A 19,517-nucleotide genomic window follows, 5' to 3' on the forward strand; every position below is an offset into this window, starting at 1 on the left:
CCTAAAGTATAAAGTAAAATATTAAGACGAACTAGTTTAAAAATGCAAATATATTTTAGTTTAGGCTTGAATATAAGAGAAACAAAAATTGTCATGATTAGGATTTGACTAAAGATTGGGTGAAGTTTTTTCATATTTGTCTGTCTTACAGATAATACTGATCATTCAATATCAATGACGTGCTTATCTTTGTGTATGAGAAATGTATGGCTTCAGAAACCAATACTTATATTAAGTTCATTACTATTGCCAAAACTTGACAAACCTGTATTTTGGGTGTGATATTGTTTGAAGCTGGTTATTAAATAAAAGAAGACTGAGAATCTTGCTGTAAAGCATCCTTCAGAAAGATAGAAACTGCCCAGGCAGAAGGGTGTCTATACATCTTTTTGTATTTCTATATACATCTCCTTACTACCTCACAAACACAAGAATATTAATATATTTACATATATGTATTGGACCAAAAATGAATTAACTTTCCCTACAAAAGTATATTTATTAGGAAAATACTAATAGACACTATTTAAAAGGCAAGGTCTTCGAGAAAAGATGGCAACCATTCCAATAGCTGAGTGCTATTGCTTTCTCTTAATAATATCTCTGGAATGGAGCAAAAGGAGGATGAGTGGTTGGTAGGTAGACATGACCACCCCAGAAATACCTGGTAGGCAGAAGCCAGCAACTAAAAATCATAGCCCTATATATGGAAAATGGCTAATGTTTTTGTTGGTGGTGACACCTCTTCTTATACTTAAAAGTTACTCCTTAGGGCTTGTACTAAAGCGGAGAGCACAACTTTAGTTAGGAGAAATTTTCCCTCAGTGTTCTACTACTTAAACCTTTGGTAGAAAGGTGAGTAACTTGACAGCAGGCTATTTGAGGCCTTTCATTATTCCTGACTCTAGAAATTTAAAAACCATACAAATTAACTATAACATCATCAGAAGAAATTTTAGGCTTCTGTGACCTAAAGATGAAGATTAAACAGCAATGGAGACTCTGACATAATATTGTTATTTAGTGTACTGTGCTTGATTGTTACAACTGTAGTCCATGGGTCTATTGGTAGACAGGGCAGTCAGTCCTGAAGCAGAACTTGGTAAATTTGCTTGACTACATTCTTTAGGTAGTTGTCTTCCAGTGGCGCTTTAGATAGAATGGCAGCAATTTCATCTTGGCTGGAAAGAACAAAAGGTTACTTAATTTTTCTGGAAACTTGTCTTAATTTCAGTGGAATTCATATTTTTGAGTACAGTTTCTGAGTCTGCTAGGAAGCACAAATAGGTATTTCTGGAAATAACTAGATTGTCCAGTTTAAACTGAGATTCCAAAAATAAGGCCTAAGAACCAATTCTGTATATAATTGTGAGGTATCTTGACTTAGCTGCTTTCTCTGGCTATAAATATCTGTTGGTGTTTGCTAATGGATTTGAGGTGGGCATATTCTAAACTCTGTCACTTTACAATCTGTCAGCAGTGTGTCCAAAAAGTCACAAAATATACAGTAGAAATGAAATATTTTTAGGTCTGTTTCCACAGACTAATTGAGAAAAGCACTATGACTGCACCATAAAAGTTGTTCAAATATGATCTGGGCTAAGCTTATGCAGGATTTTTATCCTTCTTGATTCCTGTTTAGGTAGGGGTGTTCAAAAAGTGGAGCAAGTATAAAAAAATAGACCAGCTGTCTCCAGCATCCACTGGAGATAGCAATGAAGGTCACTGACTTTAAAAGAACAAATTCTTCAAAATGAAGTCAGATAGAGGTGACATTTGGCTTTCACTATGGTCTATCCATTTTCTGACCACTTTGAGAGATCTTTCAAAAGATATAACAAAGGTAAAAAAGTAGTTGGGGGCCCTTTTCTGCTGGCCTTTTACTCACCCAATGTTTCCAAGGTGATTTTGAATAGAGAAAGGTAATGGGACAGATGGGTAATGGGCTGAGAGAGACAAAGTTATCTCAAACTTTGCAAATGCTGCTGAGCTGCAGAATAAAAGCCTCAATCTGTAAAAGACAAGATCCTCAATTAAAAATACAAAACAAAAATAGAATGAAACACAAATACATTTTCCTTTTATACTGGCATGAGAAACTTTGGTATACATCATTTCTTGTCCTTATCAAACAAATAGAGAGTAAAACAACTGCAACAAAGTATGATTATGGTTGTATTTTCATTAGTCATGAAACTTAATAAAATAAATTATTTTAATAAGTTTTCAACAAATTACTTACTGTTATAGATTGAGTTGTGTCCCCTAAAAATTCATGTGTTGAAGCCCTAATCCCCAGGACATCAGAATATGAACTAATTTGTAAATAGAGTCATTGCAGATTTAATTAATTAAGATGAGGTCCTCCTGGAGTAGGGTAGGGGCCCCTAATCCAAAATGACTGGTGTCCTAATCAAGAGGGAACGTTTGGACACAGACATGCACACAGGAAGAATGTCATGTGAAAATGAAAGGAGCTATTGGGATTATATATTTACAACCAAGGAATGCCAAAAGACTGCCAGCAAATCACCAGAAGTTAGGAGGGAGGCATGCAAAAGATTCTCTTTCACAGCCATCAGAAGGAACTGACCCTGCTGACACCTCAATCTTAGACTTTCAGCCTCCAGAGCTGTGAGACAATAAATTTCTGTTGTTTAAGCCACTCAGTTTGTAGTACTTTGTTATGGCAGCCCTAGGGAACTAACACACTTACTCAGTATTATTCACAGCTATGTTCATTAGGTTATAATTTGGTCCCCATCGCTTTAAAAACTCAATCTCCTCTCCAAGAAGTTTGCAATGGCTCACTACCAGTGAGATTTCTTGAAGCATCTGGGAAAAATAGGAAAAAAAAAAAAAAATGAGAGTATGAAAACATTTCAGTGTTTAGTGGCTCTTTTATAAAGAACCCCCCAAAGTTAAACACTTTACTATATTTATCATTTCAGGATACACTATTACATATATAAAATTTCAGTTCTGCTGTTTGGGACAGTTAACATAATTTTCCTTTAAATACTTCAATGGGAATTTACCTTGGGTACCTGATGCTGTGTTGTACATTTCTTCTTCCAGGATTGCTGTTGCTCAATGTACTGGAAAATAAGGTTATGAACTAAAAGGGAGGAAGGAGGAGCTTTATCCTCTGAGGAAGGGGAAAAAAAAATCAAAAGCAGGGTATTACTTATTATTCATATATTTTATATATATATATAAATACAAGCTAGAAATATTAACTAGAAATACCTTCAAACTACTAGGTGTCTAAGTATCTTCTCCATTTTATTTTCAAACACATAAATCAACATATATAGTGAACATAAGACATTCTGATATAAACTCAAGCCTTTATCACATATAGACTAGAACTTAGTTAAAAGTATAGGCTTAAATGTAACATAACTGTGAGTTTAAATTCTGGCTTTCCTTACTACCTGAGTGATCCTAAACACAATACTTACTTCTTTTGAGCTGTAGTTCCCTAACTGTAAAATGGGGAGTAGTGGTGATGTAAGTAGTACACATGCCTGATACAGAGTAAGTAGTCATAATGGTAATTTGTAAATTATGGAAATAGCTATTATTAACCATTGTTCAAGATCTAGTAATAACTTTTTAAAAAAATTTCTTTTAAAACCCACCCAATATTTGGAACAATACCCAAGCAGTTTTAGGTCTAATACACATTTCTAAGAACAAATTATTATTATTGTTGTTTTTTATATTTAATTTAGTATGTAAAAGAGTTCTCAAGGAGCAATATACACTTGTAAATTTCCAACAAAGTCTTGTTGGTTTAAATGTTTTGAACTTACCATCTAACAGAGATTGAAAATTCAGGTCAACAATCTTCCTACAAGCCTTGTCCAGGAAACGGAGACCAACTAGGAAAAACCAACACAAGGATAGTATTTCTTTTTATTATCTGATTCAAAGCCACATATAACTCAGTACTTTAGACTCCTCCTCTTTCTGGGTAGCAAGGTTTTTTTCATAGGCAGCTGAAGGTTTATCCTTGAATCATATTATTCTCTGTGTATGCAAAGTTTCCCATGAGAATGCTGAACTATATTAACTGGCAGGCCTTTAAATGACATTTAAGGTGTGGAACATTTTTGTAATTTATCAGGGCCTCCTCCTTTGATCCCTAACTTCTGTGTGAAGATAATATTATTTTCAGGAACCATATAAAGAAAATGACTATGACCTCCCCAGACCTACTATCTTTGTAACAATACAGTGAAAATCATGTATGCTTTCAGCATTATAGTAATGAATTTTAGGTAGCCAGGAGAGCTGATTGCTCTTCCAGACAGCAGAGTTATCTCTTGTATCTCAAATTCTGATTCTTTTCACTTTGTTGATTATTTTCTATGTATTAGGCACCGTGGATATGATAGTGAGACAAACAGACATGATAAATCTATGCTCTAAAGAAGCTTACAACTCAGGGGGACACACAGATAATTGTACTAATAAACATACCAAGAACTACAAACTATAATAAGCTCAATTAAGAAAACTGCAGGAAGCAATGATAACACATACCAGGAGGGCAAGTAGTGGAGGGAATGAGTAAAGGAGAGTCAGGGAAAACTTTCCTGAGAAAGTGATAATTTAGCTGAGCTCTTAAGGACTATTAGTAGACATTTATTTAGTGAAGAGGAGGTGCTATGGTCTGAAATTCATAGGCTGAAATCCTAATGCCCAGTGTGATAGTATTAGGAGATGGGACCTTTGGGAGTTGCTTAGATCATGAGGGTGGAGCCCTCAGAAATGGGATTAGTGCTCTTACAACAGAGACCCTGGAGAGCTAACTAGGCCTTCAGTCATGTGAGGATACAATGAAAAGTCTGCAACCTGGAAGAGGGCCCTTGCCTGACTCTGCTGACATCCTTATCTTGGACTTCTAGCCTCCAGAACTGGACTTCCAGCCTCCAGTAGTTGTTTATAAGCTACTCAGTTTATGGTATTTTTAAAATGGCAGCCCAGAAGGACTAAGACAGGGGAAAGAGCTTCTAGGCATAAGAAACATCAGTATGAATGTCCTGAGGTAGGATGGAATATGACTGAGCATGAAAGACCATGATCTTTTAAGGAAATGAAAGAAATCCATTGTGGCCGACGTGCAGAGAACAGTGTAAAATGAGGCAGGAAAAGGAGGAAAAATTCAATTCATGCAGGGCCTTACAGGCTATATTAGTATTTTGATCATTAGTCTAAGAGTAGGAGGTGCATGATAAAATTTTAAACAATCACTATTTTTTTAATTTAATTTAATTTAATTTATTTTTATTTTTGGCTGTGTTGTGTCTTTGTTGCTGCACGTGGGCTTTCTCTAGTTGTGGCGAGCAGGGGCTACTCTTTGTTGCGGTGCACGGGCTCTAGGCACATGGGCTTCAGTAGTTGTGGCTCACGGGCTCTAGAGTGCAGGCTCAGTAGTTGTGGCACACGGGCTTAGTTGCTCCGCGGCATGTGGGATCTTCCCGGACCAGGGCCCGAACCCGTGTCCCATGCATTGGCAGGCAGATTCCTAACCACTGCGCCACCAGGGAAGCCCAACAATCACTATTGCTACAGGAAGGAGAAAGAATTGTACAGGAAAAGGAAAAGATCCAGAAAGACCACCTATAGTGTTATTGTAGTCATTTAGATTAGGGATAGTCATTGACAGAAGAGACATAAAAAAGTAGATGAATATTAAATTAAAATCAATAAGTCTTATTCATGATTTAGATATGCCTGGTGAGGAAGAAAGAGGTATAGGGACTTCCCTGGTGGTGCAGTGGTTAAGAATCCGCCTGCCAATGAAGGGGACAAGGGTTTGAGCCTTGGTCCGGGAAGATCCCACATGCCGCGGAGCAACTAAGCCCATGCGCCACAACTACTGAGTCTGCGCTCTAGAGCCCGCAAGCCACAGCTACTGAGCCTGCGTGCCACAACTACTGAAGCCCATGCGCCTAGAGCCCGTGCTCCACAACAAGAGAAGCCACCGCATGCAATAAGAAGCTCGCGCACCACATCGAAGAGTAGCCCCCACTCGCCGCAACTGGAGAAAGCCCGCGCGCAGCAATGAAGACCCAACGCAGCCAAAAATAAAGAAATAAAAATAAAGAAAGAGGTATAGAGTGATTCCTAAGTTTTAATTTTGAACCTGAACAGAAGTTGATGGTATTCACTTAGAAAAATAACTTTTTTGGGGGGGCCACACCATGCGGCTTGCAGGATCTTAGTTCCTCAACCTGGGATTGAACCCGGGGCCGTAGTAGTGAAAGCTCCGAGTCCTAACCACTGGACTGCCAGGGAATTCCCAGCAACTTTTAAGGAGAATTGGGCTTGGAGGCTGGGAGATTATAAAGATCCTAAGTTTCAATTTGGCCATGATCACCCAGGGTTGGCCATGCTGAAGCTATCTGTTTCAAGAGAAAAGATCTAAAGATACTGACAGGAGATTTTAACAAAATAGCTACGACTCTGTCAAGTTACCATATAGTGATGTCTACCTACTTTGATAAACCTACCAATACACACAGAATTTCCAATTAGCTTTTTAGGTTAACTTATATACAAAAATCAACCAGTCAAGAATCATCAGCCATTAGAGTAAATTCTCTATCACAAAAGACAGATGGAAAAAAGGAACTCGGAGTAAACAGATGTGAATAGCATGTTGATCCATTATTTTGGATAGGCAAGATTTCTATCTAATGTAATTCGACAAAGGGCAACTTTCACTAGCTGAATTTTTATTTTATTTTTTATTTAATAAAATAAAATTCTATTATCACTAATTAAAGTGATTGCCTCTTTTAAGATTTTCAGCAGTGCTTTTATTATGTCAATAGTTATTATTATATTAAAATAGAGATATGAATCTTTAGTAAGTTTAGCCATACATTTATGTGCAGGGGAATTATCTTATTCTTGCTACTCACCTACTGGCTCTCCAAAGGTGATGGTGAGTTCTACTGTGTCATAAAGAAAGGTGAATATAGCTTGATCATCACTCCACTCAATGACATCCCATTCAGACAAGCTGAAGAGAGAATAAACAAGACAAAAAAAACCCACTTTTTGAGATAAAAGAAGAGAGTTAACTTCTTATACCACCTGAATAGTACCATAAGCAGCTGCTGGAGTTTTCTACTGGCTTGGGAGACAATCATTATTTTAATTCCAATATTGTGAATATACAAACTTACGCTTTTAAAAGAAATAAGATGGACTCAATCTTGAGTTGTATATCAGAGAAAAACCAAGTCTAGGCAATATAAAATATTAAATATTTTAAAATTATAATTCCATAGCTCTCCCACCTTGTATACTTTCAGCCTAGTGTTGAATATATTAACTCTTTTTTTTGAGAATGCATTGTATTATAGGTTAAAAACAGTGATACACATTACAAACACATGTCAACTGCACTAGTGGATTTAGACAACCATGAAGGTACAAGATAAAACACAAATTAATGCCACCTACTTTTCCTTACCTCAAATGATCCAGTAGCTCTTCAGTTCTATGTGTTTGTTTTTGCACAAAGTCTATTTGAGCAAGGGTCTGCTTTTTCTGTACCTCCAGCTCTAAGAGATTTCTGCAAATCAAACCAGGTATTTAGAGAAAGATAAGGCCACTGTTAGAGAATTCAGACTTCATTAAAAGTTTATGACAAAAAGTCATGTGCTAAATGGCTCCCCAGTGAGGTGTATGACATCCATTTTGCATTCTTAGTTGTTGTTTTTTTTAAAATAAGCATTAAACTAGAAGTTTGGGTCTAATTAGGAAAGGCCTAAATCAATGGCTCTCAAATTGGGATCCATGAAGATATTCTTAGGGGTTCACATGTTCTTTAAGATTATTATTAAAATTTACATTTTCATTTTGATGTTAAAAATGTAAGCATAATGTAGATCATAAGAATGCCCACCTTGGGACTTCCCTGGTGGCGCAGTGGTTAAGAATCCACCTGCCAATGCAGGGGGCATGGGTTCAAGCCCTGGTCCGGGAAGATCCCACATGCCGCGGAGCAACTAAGCCCGTGCGCCACGACTACTGAGCCTGCACTCTAGAGCCCGCGAGCCACAACGACTGAAGCCCGCGCTCCACAAGAGAAGCCACCACACTGAGAAGCCTGCACACCACAACAAAGAGTAGCCCCCGCTCACTGCAACTAGACAAAGCCCGCACGCAGCAACGAAGACCCAATGCAGCCATAAATAAATAAATGATTTAAAAAAACAAAAAAGAATGCCCACCTTAAAACTGAGACAAGACATAATTTCGGTGCCTGCGTTTGGTTTTGTTTAGTTTATTAGAGCTAAATAGAACTTATAATTTGTTAGTCATTTTGCTAGCATCAATTTATTTTTAGCCAAATATTGATATTATCACCTGTCAAATTTACATTTTCAGTTGGAATTTTTTTGGTTTTGCCATTATTTGTATTTGATTTCTTCTAGTCTTACAGTTAAATAAGATCCAGAGTATAAGAAACACATACCTCATTTTATATTTATTTATATTTAAGTGCCATATAAAAGCAGTTTAATGCTAGATTTTCTTTAATAGGATCCTGATATTTTACAAGCTTGAGAACTACTGCCTTGGATTAATGCTCTGTAAACAATAAATGCTTAGAAAATACTATTGACTAAGATGACCTCCAAGGTCAAGTTCAAAGTACAGTAGAAGCCCTGACTCAGCCTTAGTCAATACTCATGTCCTCAATCTTGTCAGTTTCTGGAGGTAGGAAGTCACTTAGCCATGTGAAGTTTAGCATATTTTCTAACACTCAAACAGAAGACTAACCTTTGAAGCTTTTCTTCTTCAGTTTTCAGCTGTTCCAGTTCTTTGAAAAGAAAAACAAAACAAATCTATCAGAATGTACACATTAAAATATTGGTACAAAAATCATCTGTTTTATTGAAAAGTCTATCTCACTAATCTTACCTAAATAAATAAATAAACTCAGAACAGGGGATTTTTTTCTCCCCATTTATCTCCTTAATTAATTCAGTTACCTTTCTCTGCAGCCTTCATTTCAGAATCCCACTCTTCCACAGGATTGTCTTTCTGTTCATCCTCCAAATTCTTAGTTTCTAAAGTAGACAACATGCATTAGAATAACTCAGTCAAAAATAAACAACCAGAGATGAAAAGAATAGATGGTCCCCAAATGAAGTGTTAAGAATATTTCACATTCATCTTTCCCCACCTTTCCTTGCCAAAAAAGCACTGAGCTATAATAATAATTTCATACGAAGACTTGCTTCTAGTGGCAGACAAGTGAACTTTGAGCCATATGGCAATGATCTCCAATAGCAGCTTCTTAGGGGACACTCTGAGATGGAAACTGTTTATATATAATTTGCATATATTAAAGTTATTGTTAGGAAACCCCATGGACTAAGCAGGAACAGATACACATATACAGATGCACATACACAAATTTACATTTTTAAATTTAATTTGTTTCTGAAACCTTGGAAACATCCTTAAAAGCCTTCTCTCTCCCCACATCCAAACCCAAGTTTAGATTTTTACCTCAAAAATATTTTCTGAATCCACTTTTATCCTTTGCCACCACCAGGTTCCCTTAATATAAGCTATTGTCCTTTCTTAACCATACCAGTCCAATAACTACTTAACTTCTTATAATTACTCTTGATCTATTCAAATCCAGTATCTACACTGCAGCCAGTGCTTAACACCCTTCAAATGGCTATTCACTGTTCTTAGAAAAACTCAAAACTCCTTAAGAGGCCCTCCTTGGCCTGGCCCCTAAAACTGACATCTCCAGCTTCATCTCAGACTGTGTTCCCTTTTGCTCTTTCTATTCTAGTCACATTGGCCTTATTTCAGACCCTTGTACTTGGTATATTCTTTCCCATAGAAGGGCTTCTGCCTGTGCTATTCATATTGAATAGTCGGCTCTCCCCTCCCTTCTCACTTTAACTCCTACTTATTCTTCAGATCTTGACTTAAATGCCACTTCCTCAGAGGGAAGCCTCTCCTGACCTGACTAGGTCAGATTTCTGTTTCAGGAACTTATAGCACCATGGAACCACTCTTCCATAGCAGTTACCATAAAACTATTTAATTCTTATAATCTTTTCTCAGTATTGTAATAGCAACTTGTCAAATCCAAGCATATTTGAATGTGATCTCCCATGATTTGCAATTGAAATAGTATTGTGGTTCTGTATATTATGTTAAAAAATTAAAGCATGGAAACCTTTCTTTGTGTATAAATGTTTGAATTAAAAGAAAGTAATGGGGGACTTCCCCGGTGGTCCAGTGGTTAAGAATCTGCCTTCCAATGCAGAGGACATGGGTTTGATCCCTGGTCAGGGAACTAAGATCCCACATGCCGTGGGGCAACTAAGCCTGCACGCCACAACTAGAGAGAAGCTCACACGCTGCAACGAAAGACCCTGCATGCTGCAATGAAGATCCTGTGTGCTGCAACTAAGACCCGACACAGCCAAATAAATAAATAAATATTAAAAAAAAAAAAAAAAGAAAGTAATGGAAGTATTGCTAAACGAAAAAAAAAAAAAAAAAAGCTCCACGAGGGCATAAAGTTTGTTTTTAATCACCATAGTATTCTTAGCATCAAGCACTATACAAGGCACATAACAGGTACTCAGTAATTTGCTCAAGGAATAATGAAGAAAGAAATAGGGAGTCATTCAGTAGTACCTAGAAAAAGAGTGTGGTTGTTGGTATTTTTAAAGATAAGAGAGAGGTGAACATATCCATTGGAGGAGGCAGAGAGGTTGAATATACAATAGATAAGGGAAAATCAGTGCTATAAGATTCTTGAGAAGACAAGAGGGGCTGCAATTCAAAGTTTAGGTGGAAACATTGATCTTAGGGAAAAGGAAGGATGAAAGAATTGATACAAATATATAAAAGTTTGGTTTGTTTGGTAGCAGAAAGTTTAGAAGTTCTGGCCCTAATGGCTTCTATTTTTTTTCATGAAGTAAAAAAGCAAAATAATGAACAAAGGGGTGGTACAGTTTAAGACTATGAAATTCATATACTTATCAATTCAATGCAGAAAACATGTACTAGGCACTTATTCTGTGCAAAGCATAGTGCTAAGAACTTTGAAGAATATGAAGAAAAATAAAAGCTGATCTTTGCCCCTATGGAGCTTCCAATTTACTTAGGAAAATAAACTATACAAAAGTAACCATAATTACAAGTATGTATGATAGGTAATATAAGAGGTACTAACAAAATAGCCATGGTAGCTCAAGGAAGATAGAGAACATGTCCTTTGGTAAAAATAGAGGGAGAATGCATTAGGCAAAGACAAAGTGGCAGGACTGCACAGAAATGACAAAATTTGGTTGGAATTTAGGATGTGTAAGGGAATAATAGTAAAATCATATAAGGAAGGAATATCTGAAAATGATTGTAGAGATTGTTAAATGTCAAGATCAGGAGTTTGGACTTCATTTTGTAATAAACGGAAAGGCAGAAAAGTTTTCAGAGAAGTAACATAATGAAAACTGTCTTTCATAATCATTAATCTGGCAGCAATGTGCAGGTTGGACAGGAAAGAGATAGAATGAAATTAAGAGTGTAGAAAGATTAGTTAGAAGACTTGAAATAGCACATGTCAGAATTAATGACAGCCTTAATGGGAATGGGAAAGAACACAGGGGATACTGAAGAAGCAGATATGACAGGACTTGATAAGAGAGACTAAAAGACAATAAAATTTCGAGCCTTTTACAATTTATAAGAATGGTGATGCTGTTAGAGATGAGAAAGAGAACTTGTTTATAGAGAGAACAAGTTTTCAGATTTTATTTTGGAAAGGGAAGACAATAAATTCCATTTTTTCACACAGTGTTTGAGGTGCTTAAGGACACTTTTGCCGAGAGGTTCAGCAAGAAGCTGGAAACATTAAGTCTGGAACTCAAGAGAAAGAGGCTAAAGATGCCCTCACCCAAAATGATTATAAGCCACTTAAAGGCAAAAATCTGTGTATATCTTTTTTCTGATGCTAAGCACAGTATCTGGCATGTAGTAGGTGCTCAACAAATGCTTGATGAATTTCACTGAATTTGGGAATTATTCATATAACATAATTGTTAAGGAAGATGAAAGCATTAGGGGAAAGAATATAGAAACGAGTAGATGATAAAATCTAAATGCCTACACAAAAGGTTAGAGAAGGGACAACAGAGGAGCTAAAAGGAACAGCTAGGAGAAAAGAATAGGGTCAGGGTAGTGCAGTATCATAGAGTTCAGGGAAAAGAAAGTTTCAGGAAGAAAAGAATAATCAGCAGCGTCAAATGATGAAAGACATCTAGATGGCTAAGGACAGAGAGCTACCAAATTTGATGATTATGGGAAATTTTGTGATCTTTGAGAGAGTAGTTTCAAGATAATACTAACAAGTCGGGATCATGAAAGATCAAACTGAAAGGATAGATAATTTTCAAACAGAGGTAAATTTATTTATTAAAACAACAACAACAACAACACAATATCACAGTCTAGGTTATGAAGAGCTTCCCAAAGAGACTTATTATCTTGGGCATTTCTTGTTGATTGTGTTGAGAATGACCACAGTAAAGGAGCTTTAATTTGCTCTAATTTAATGTCTCAAGCTGCTAATACAAGGCTTCAGCATAGTGCTACCAGCAATGTGTACTGTAGGGAAGCATTTAGATACAACTAAATTTTCTTTTGGAAAAGTATTCAAGATACTTTACCTATTTCCACCTCAGTGAGACAGTTATCAATCTTCTGAAGTATGCTGTCCATCTCATCTATCCTTGTCTGAAGCTTCTCCCTCTTGTTCTAAACACACAATATCATAGACTGTCAAGTTAAAACTCCAAACAAAACATTATAACATTATAAATGGTTCAAACTGCTAACATAACTGCTGTGCCTAAGTCATGAACAGGCAAATCTTAAAACAAAGATCAAAACTTCAAGTCTGGTCTTAAAAAATTTTTTTTAAAGCATACATAACAGATTAATATAAGTTCATATTTTGTACTTTATTTTAGCATTTCCATGTAATAAAAGATGTTAATATATATTACTTAAAAAGAGTTCATGAAAAATGTTCTATGGTCAAATAAATTTGGGAAACACTGGTCAAATAGAATTATAGCATTTTTTTCTTTTTAGACTAAATATATATATATATATATATATATATATTTCTGACCTTAGACTTTAATATGCTAGTTATTATATTCCTCCAAAAGGGGGACACTGCATGTAACATTTCCCAGACTTATTTGTCAATGGAAAGTTTTTTTATGCAAGACCTTTTTTAAAGGATGATCATTTTGGGAAATGCTACTTTAAACACATGCACACACAAACACAGCTGGGTATGGACTATGAGGAAGATAATACTACAGCACAGTCCTTAGCAATGGAAGATCAGAATCCTGTATTGTTTTATTTCAGTATGTATAATGAATAACAAATTTGAGATGACACATAGGCACATATTAGTAAATATATTCTAGAATTACTCAAGATGCCAGGATTTACTACTTTCAATAAATTGAACCCCACCTCTTATGAACAATTTTAAGTTTTTGCCCAGCTCTCATTCACATGTCTCCTAAGGAACATGCTTCATATTCCATAACCACTATAAAGTAATTTTAATAGATCTTTCTAAGCTCTTAACTGTCTCAAATTACCTGAGCCGACTGTACCAGCTTGCTGTACAGGGACACTTTTCCTTGGTGAGTGAAGACTTTAGTCATCTTGGTAAAACGCGATTTTATTTTGTTCAGGTAAATTCCAAAGGCCTTCAGCTGTAAGGGAAAGTCAAAGATTACACTGCACTCAAACAAATGAGTTAGAGAAGGCAAATAGTCTGGGAAGGCTGGTTCAGCTGCTACCTGCTAAGCTTTGCCCATCCTAGACTCTGATTCCTAAGGCTTCTCATTTGCAAATTTAATACCATTTAATAGTTTAAGTCCAGAACTAAAGATTTCAATTTTGATTCCTACTTTTAATTCACTTATATTACAAATTAGAAAACGACCAGCTCTTAGTTAATAAAATTCTTTAATTAGGGCAAATGTAAAATGAGTTGCTTATTATTTAATTAATTAAAGTAAATCTCTTCCCCATCTTAATCTAAGTGAAAAACAAACAAGGAGGGAACTCTAAATAAATTTCAAATATATTTCATATATTAAATTGATCACTTAAGGTTTGAAAAGATTATATATTAATAATCATTCATGTATAATAAAATCTTGTTTACATGTTATATCTGAGAAGTAAATTTTAAAGAACTCATCACTAATTATCAAGTAACAGGTACTAATTTCACAATAAACATTTTTCAAAATGTCTATACTGATTCCCATCCAGAAAATGAGACAAAAGTACCTCCTCATCAGAGTAGTGTCTCACTTTTTCCCATAGGTTCCTATTTACATCAGTGAACAGTTTATCTTGGTTCAGTGCAGAAAGCTTTAATCTAAAACAAAGAAAAGTTAATTAGCACGGAGTTCAGAAGTCAGCTAGAATGAATCAGCTCAGATCTACAGGCATACTTAATTTTTCCTAGTTCTTTTCTACATAAAGAGGGGAATTCACTCAGGAACAGCGGCCAGCCTGATTATTTCAACACTTGTAGAACAGTTCAAGAATGTTATGATTCAAAAAAACTTCCCTCCCAAATAAATAGATTTCTCATCTCAATGCATCAACTTCTTCCAAAATGAAAATATGTCGCTTATAGAGAATCCTTAAAGCTTGTGAATGCATTATTGTTGTGAAGTTGTAGTTATTATTTTTTTGTTTGTTATTTATTTATTTATTTATTTATTTATTTATGGCTGTATTGGGTCTTTGTTGCTGTGCGCGGGCTTTCTCTAGTTGCGGTGAGCGTGGGCTACTCTCCGTTGAGGTGCGCAGGCTTCTTATTGTCGTGGCTTCTCTTGTTGCGGAGCATGGGCTCTAGGCGTGCAGGCTTCAGTAGTTGTGGCACGTGGGCTTCCACAGTTGTGCTGCACGGGCTTAGTTGCTCCGCGGCACGTGGAATCTTCCCGGGCCTGGGCTCGAACCTGTGTCCCTTGCATTGGCAGGCAGATTCTTAACCGCTGCACCACCAGGGAAGCCCCGTAGCTATTATTTTAAGTAAAGGTTTCCAATTCAGTTCGGTCTTATCTCACCTTTATAGAATACCATTAACAAAAGTAGCAAAGTCATATATTAGTTTCTTGTTAATAAGTAGAGGAAATACATTTTTATCAGAGTTAGAAGATAATATATACAGGCACATAGGTGCAAAATCAAACAGTAGAGCACATCTAAACAGACTTTTCATTGTATACAAGATCTGCCTACTTCATTCAAAACAAAACATTCTCAGACAAATCCTGAGACACCCAACTCTTTTAAACAACACGAAGATAAGAAACTTGTCTTGTTCAGTGATGAACCCTAGGACTTAGTACAGTGCCTGGCACATAGTAGGTGCTCGATACATATTTCTTGAATGAACAAGCCAGAAATCAGGCAAATCTGCAGTACTATAATTTAACAGCATCTTAAACTTCTAGCTTTAAAACTACATAATTCCCTTTAATTATTTTTATTTATTGAGGTAACTAGTTTATAACATTATATAAATTTTATGTGTAAATTATATTTTGACATCTATGTACACTACAGTGTGCTCACCACCAAAAGTTTTAAAACTACACGATTCTTAAAAGATTATTTCATTTCTTTTCTATTTGTTAGATTGGTTCAAATTTAGTTTGACAGTTCTAGATAAGTATGATATAAACATTGTCTTGAGTCGCAAGTCTTGACTTACCTGCGAAAATCTAGATATACCTAATTTGTAAATTAGTCTGCAGCATCTACTTATATCAAACCACTGACTATAGTCTGAGGAAAACCTTGTTCTTTTATAAATGCAAATCAAGGGCAAATGTGATAGAATTATAAACCCAAAGTCAATCTTGATTTTAGGCACTATATATAAATCTCTAAAGGATATTATCTTCTTTTAAAGATGTTCTTTTGCAATTTATGATATCATAATCTAATAATGATTGCTTATTAAGGACCTACTCTTTGCTAAGAATGGCATGCAACCTTTTTATGTACACTATTTCTACTGCTCATTTCTACCTACTAAGTAAGTATTATTATCCTCAATTGATGGATGTGGAAATGAAGGTTAAATGACTTACCTAAGGTTACAGAGCTACTGTTGTAGCCAGGATTGAACTTCCATCTGTCTGAGTACAAAGCTGAAACTCTTTCCCATATACCATATCACACTGCCAATTAATGCTATCAACTTTTCCTATGCTGGTGTTATTCTAATCAAAACCTTGCCACACAGATAATTTACCCATCCAACAAAACACACACAAAAAAGAAAACTTTCATACTCTTCAATCTTCTGGCGAAGAGCTTCACAATCTTCTTTATAAATCTGTATCTTGGGTCGGTAAACATATTGACTTAACATCAGGTCTTCTGGAGTAGGTGATGTGTTTATAGTAAACTGGAAAAAAAAAAAAAATCAGTCCCTCAAAACTGGTATTTTGAGAACCAAACCATGTTCAAGAACTGTTTCAAGTCTCAGAGTGCCTATTTTAAAAAGTTCTACAAAGAAAAATTCAAAAACTCTGTTAAATTCATACACCTAGTAAGCTACTAGTTGGAATTTGAAATAAAGTCTCTGATCTCAAAGTCAATTTCTCACAGATGTTTAGAGGAACTGTGGATGTTCCACTCATAGGACTGAAAGTGATTTGAAAATGACTATGCATTATTTGTCAATTATACCTCAATAAAATTGAGGAGAAAGGAAAATGGCTATGCATTGTTTTAAAAACTATCAATACCTGAAAATTCAAACCTACCAAAAACCTCTCCCTTAAAAGAAAGAAAAAAGATGCCAGTTTCCAAGATTATGCTTTTCTATTTTCATTCTCTAGCCCTGTTCCTTACTTGTATCCCAGGTTGAACTCAAATTTTTCTGATATACATAAAATAAAGCAGTAAAAATTTGGTTATTTTAAAACGTCTTAAGTGTCTTTTGGACATTTTTTAACTGTCTTACAGCTCTAATCCAATGACTTTCCGATGTCCTTAATGCAGTATTGGAAAAACCAAGTCGGCTCATTACATATAAAAACCAAACCAAACAAAACACCACAACTGTACATTATTTATAGGCAGTGTGGCACGGAATAAGTCATTTTACCACTCTAAGCTTTGATCTCCTCATCTATAAAATGGGCACAATATTGACCAACCTCTTAAGATTAAAGTAAAAGTTTTTTAAAAAGGTACCAAAGCGGGACTTCCCTGGTGGTCCAGTGGTTAAGAATCCACCTTCCAATGCAGGGGACGCGGGTTCGAGCCCTGGTCCGCGAAGATCCCACATGCCACGGAGCAACTAAGCCCATGTGCCACAAGTACTGAGCCTGTGCTCTAGAGCCCTCGAGCCACAACTACCAAGCTCACATGCCACAACTACTGAAGCCCATGAGCCTAGAGCCCATGCTCCACAACAAGCCACCGCAATGAGAAGCCCGTGCACCGCAACGAAGAGTAGCCCCTGCTTGCCGCAACTAGAGAAAGCCCGCATGCCGCAACGAAGACCCAACGCATCCAAAAATAAAAATAAATAAATATTAAAAAAAATAAGAGTACCAAAGCTCAGGGCCTGCTGAAGTAATCTAACAAATGTTAGTTTCCTCTCATTCTCCCCTTTCAGTTGACAAATTAAAAGGAAATAACGAATGAGATTTTAATCTCATTTCTCTATCTGTAACAAGCTTTCTAACAGATGTGCTCAGAAAGTGTAAAGATGTGCTAAAAGCAATTATAACTGATGTTGACTCTCTTTCTTAAAAAATATTTTTAAGGCTAAATTTATAAATAAAAATCAAAGCTCTATACTTCTTCTCAAAGAAATCAGGCCTCCTTGGGAAAATGGCTGACTGCCTTTCATATAGGAGCCAAATACTTGATAAAGGAATATTTCTTTTTATAGAAGTATTTAGACAATAAATGAAAAAAAAAAAGAAGAAAATTAGGATATCACTACTTTACAACTCCTAATGAATTACTAGATCTAGATAATGATCTAGTAATAATGGTTGATCATTAAATAATGGTTGATCATCACATCATCACCAAATACTATCTCCTGATGAAAGTACAACTATAAAGTAAACTTGAAAAAAAAAAACCCTTCATCTGATAAGGCCTCTGCCAATTTACAGAAAATACAAAGGACAGAGGAACACGTTAAAATGAAAGTTTGGGTATACACAATGGGCAAAATCCATACTTAGCAGAGTATGGAAAAATCTGGCTTCCTCATAAAAAGGGGGGGTTAGGGGAGAGAGGGGGAGAGAGGGAGAGAGAGAGAAGCGGGGGGGAAGGGAGGGTTATGGAAGGGGACCTTATACTTTAAAAGATAATTGAGAGAGAGATATCAAGTGTTTATAATGTTTGGACCTCACTTGGGTTGCAACTTAACAAATTGGAAAATAATGCAGACAATCAGGGAAATATAAATACTGACTTAATAATTAATCATTTTAAGATATGATTATGGTATTTGGATATTTAAAAAATAAGAGTCCCCATCTTTTTAGGGATACATACTGAAATACAGATAAATTGATGATGCCTGGGATTTGCTTCAAAATAACAGGGGTGGGGAGGTAGGAAAATGTAGAGAATAAAGAGTTGATAATTTTTGAAGTTTGGTGATGGATACACGGGGAGTTCATTAAACTATTATCTATTTTTGTATATGTTTGAAAATTCCTATAATAGTAAAGTTTTTTTAAAAAAAAGAGTAGGTTTCCTCTTGAAACTTCATAACCACAAAGTGAAACATGGGACCACATTCTCAGAGATTCACCAGGAATGCCAAGTGCCAATGGATATTAGGCTCATGCACTATGGGTACATACTGGATGCAACTGCCCATGCTGTATGCAATACATGGGTAATTTGCTGTACCTTGAGTCCAGGACTATATGCACAGGTCACCCTCCTCACTTGACTTATCTATTTTGATTAAGTGCCCAATTTATGCACAATCAGCTCTTGGGTATTTCAGGCCTGGCAGGTGTACTTGCAGTAGTTCCTCAACCGCACTGAAAGGGTGTAAGTTATAGTGTTTTGGCCTGAGCCACTCCTTGGGCATGCAGGAGGTCTTGGGGCACTACTATAGCACCTTTTTTTTTCTTTCAGTTTTATTGAGATATAATTGACATATAGCACTGAATAAGTTTAAGGTTTACAGCTAATGATCTGACTTACATACATCATGAAATGATTATCACAAGTTTAATAAACATCCATTGTCTCATACAGATACAAAATTAAAGAAATAGAAAAAAATTTTCCTTGTGATGAGAACTCAGGATTTGCTCTCTTAACAACTTTCATAGATAACATACAGCAGTGTTAATTATATTTATCATGTTGTACCTTACATCCCTAGCACTTATTTA

General features: G+C 35.9%; 1 protein-coding gene across 1 annotated transcript in view; it reads right to left on the reverse strand.

Annotated features, from left to right (window-relative positions):
* Positions 1-1,076: 1,076 nt before the first annotated feature.
* Positions 1,077-19,517, reverse strand: part of KNL1 (kinetochore scaffold 1) — a 63,496-nt gene continuing 45,055 nt past the window's right edge. Inside the window, exons 14-26 of the mRNA XM_061182244.1 lie at positions 16,422-16,537; positions 14,398-14,488; positions 13,695-13,811; positions 12,738-12,825; positions 9,024-9,101; positions 8,812-8,851; positions 7,496-7,597; positions 6,939-7,039; positions 3,819-3,887; positions 3,039-3,148; positions 2,717-2,835; positions 1,889-2,011; positions 1,077-1,181 (exon numbers count right to left, since the gene is read on the reverse strand). Coding sequence (XP_061038227.1) covers positions 1,082-1,181; positions 1,889-2,011; positions 2,717-2,835; positions 3,039-3,148; positions 3,819-3,887; positions 6,939-7,039; positions 7,496-7,597; positions 8,812-8,851; positions 9,024-9,101; positions 12,738-12,825; positions 13,695-13,811; positions 14,398-14,488; positions 16,422-16,537 — 1,254 coding nt within the window. The 3' untranslated portion in view covers positions 1,077-1,081. The remainder of the gene's footprint in view (positions 1,182-1,888; positions 2,012-2,716; positions 2,836-3,038; positions 3,149-3,818; positions 3,888-6,938; positions 7,040-7,495; positions 7,598-8,811; positions 8,852-9,023; positions 9,102-12,737; positions 12,826-13,694; positions 13,812-14,397; positions 14,489-16,421; positions 16,538-19,517) is intronic.

The sequence above is a fragment of the Eubalaena glacialis genome, chromosome 2, assembly GCF_028564815.1.
Source record: "Eubalaena glacialis isolate mEubGla1 chromosome 2, mEubGla1.1.hap2.+ XY, whole genome shotgun sequence".
Classification (NCBI taxonomy): domain Eukaryota; kingdom Metazoa; phylum Chordata; class Mammalia; order Artiodactyla; family Balaenidae; genus Eubalaena; species Eubalaena glacialis.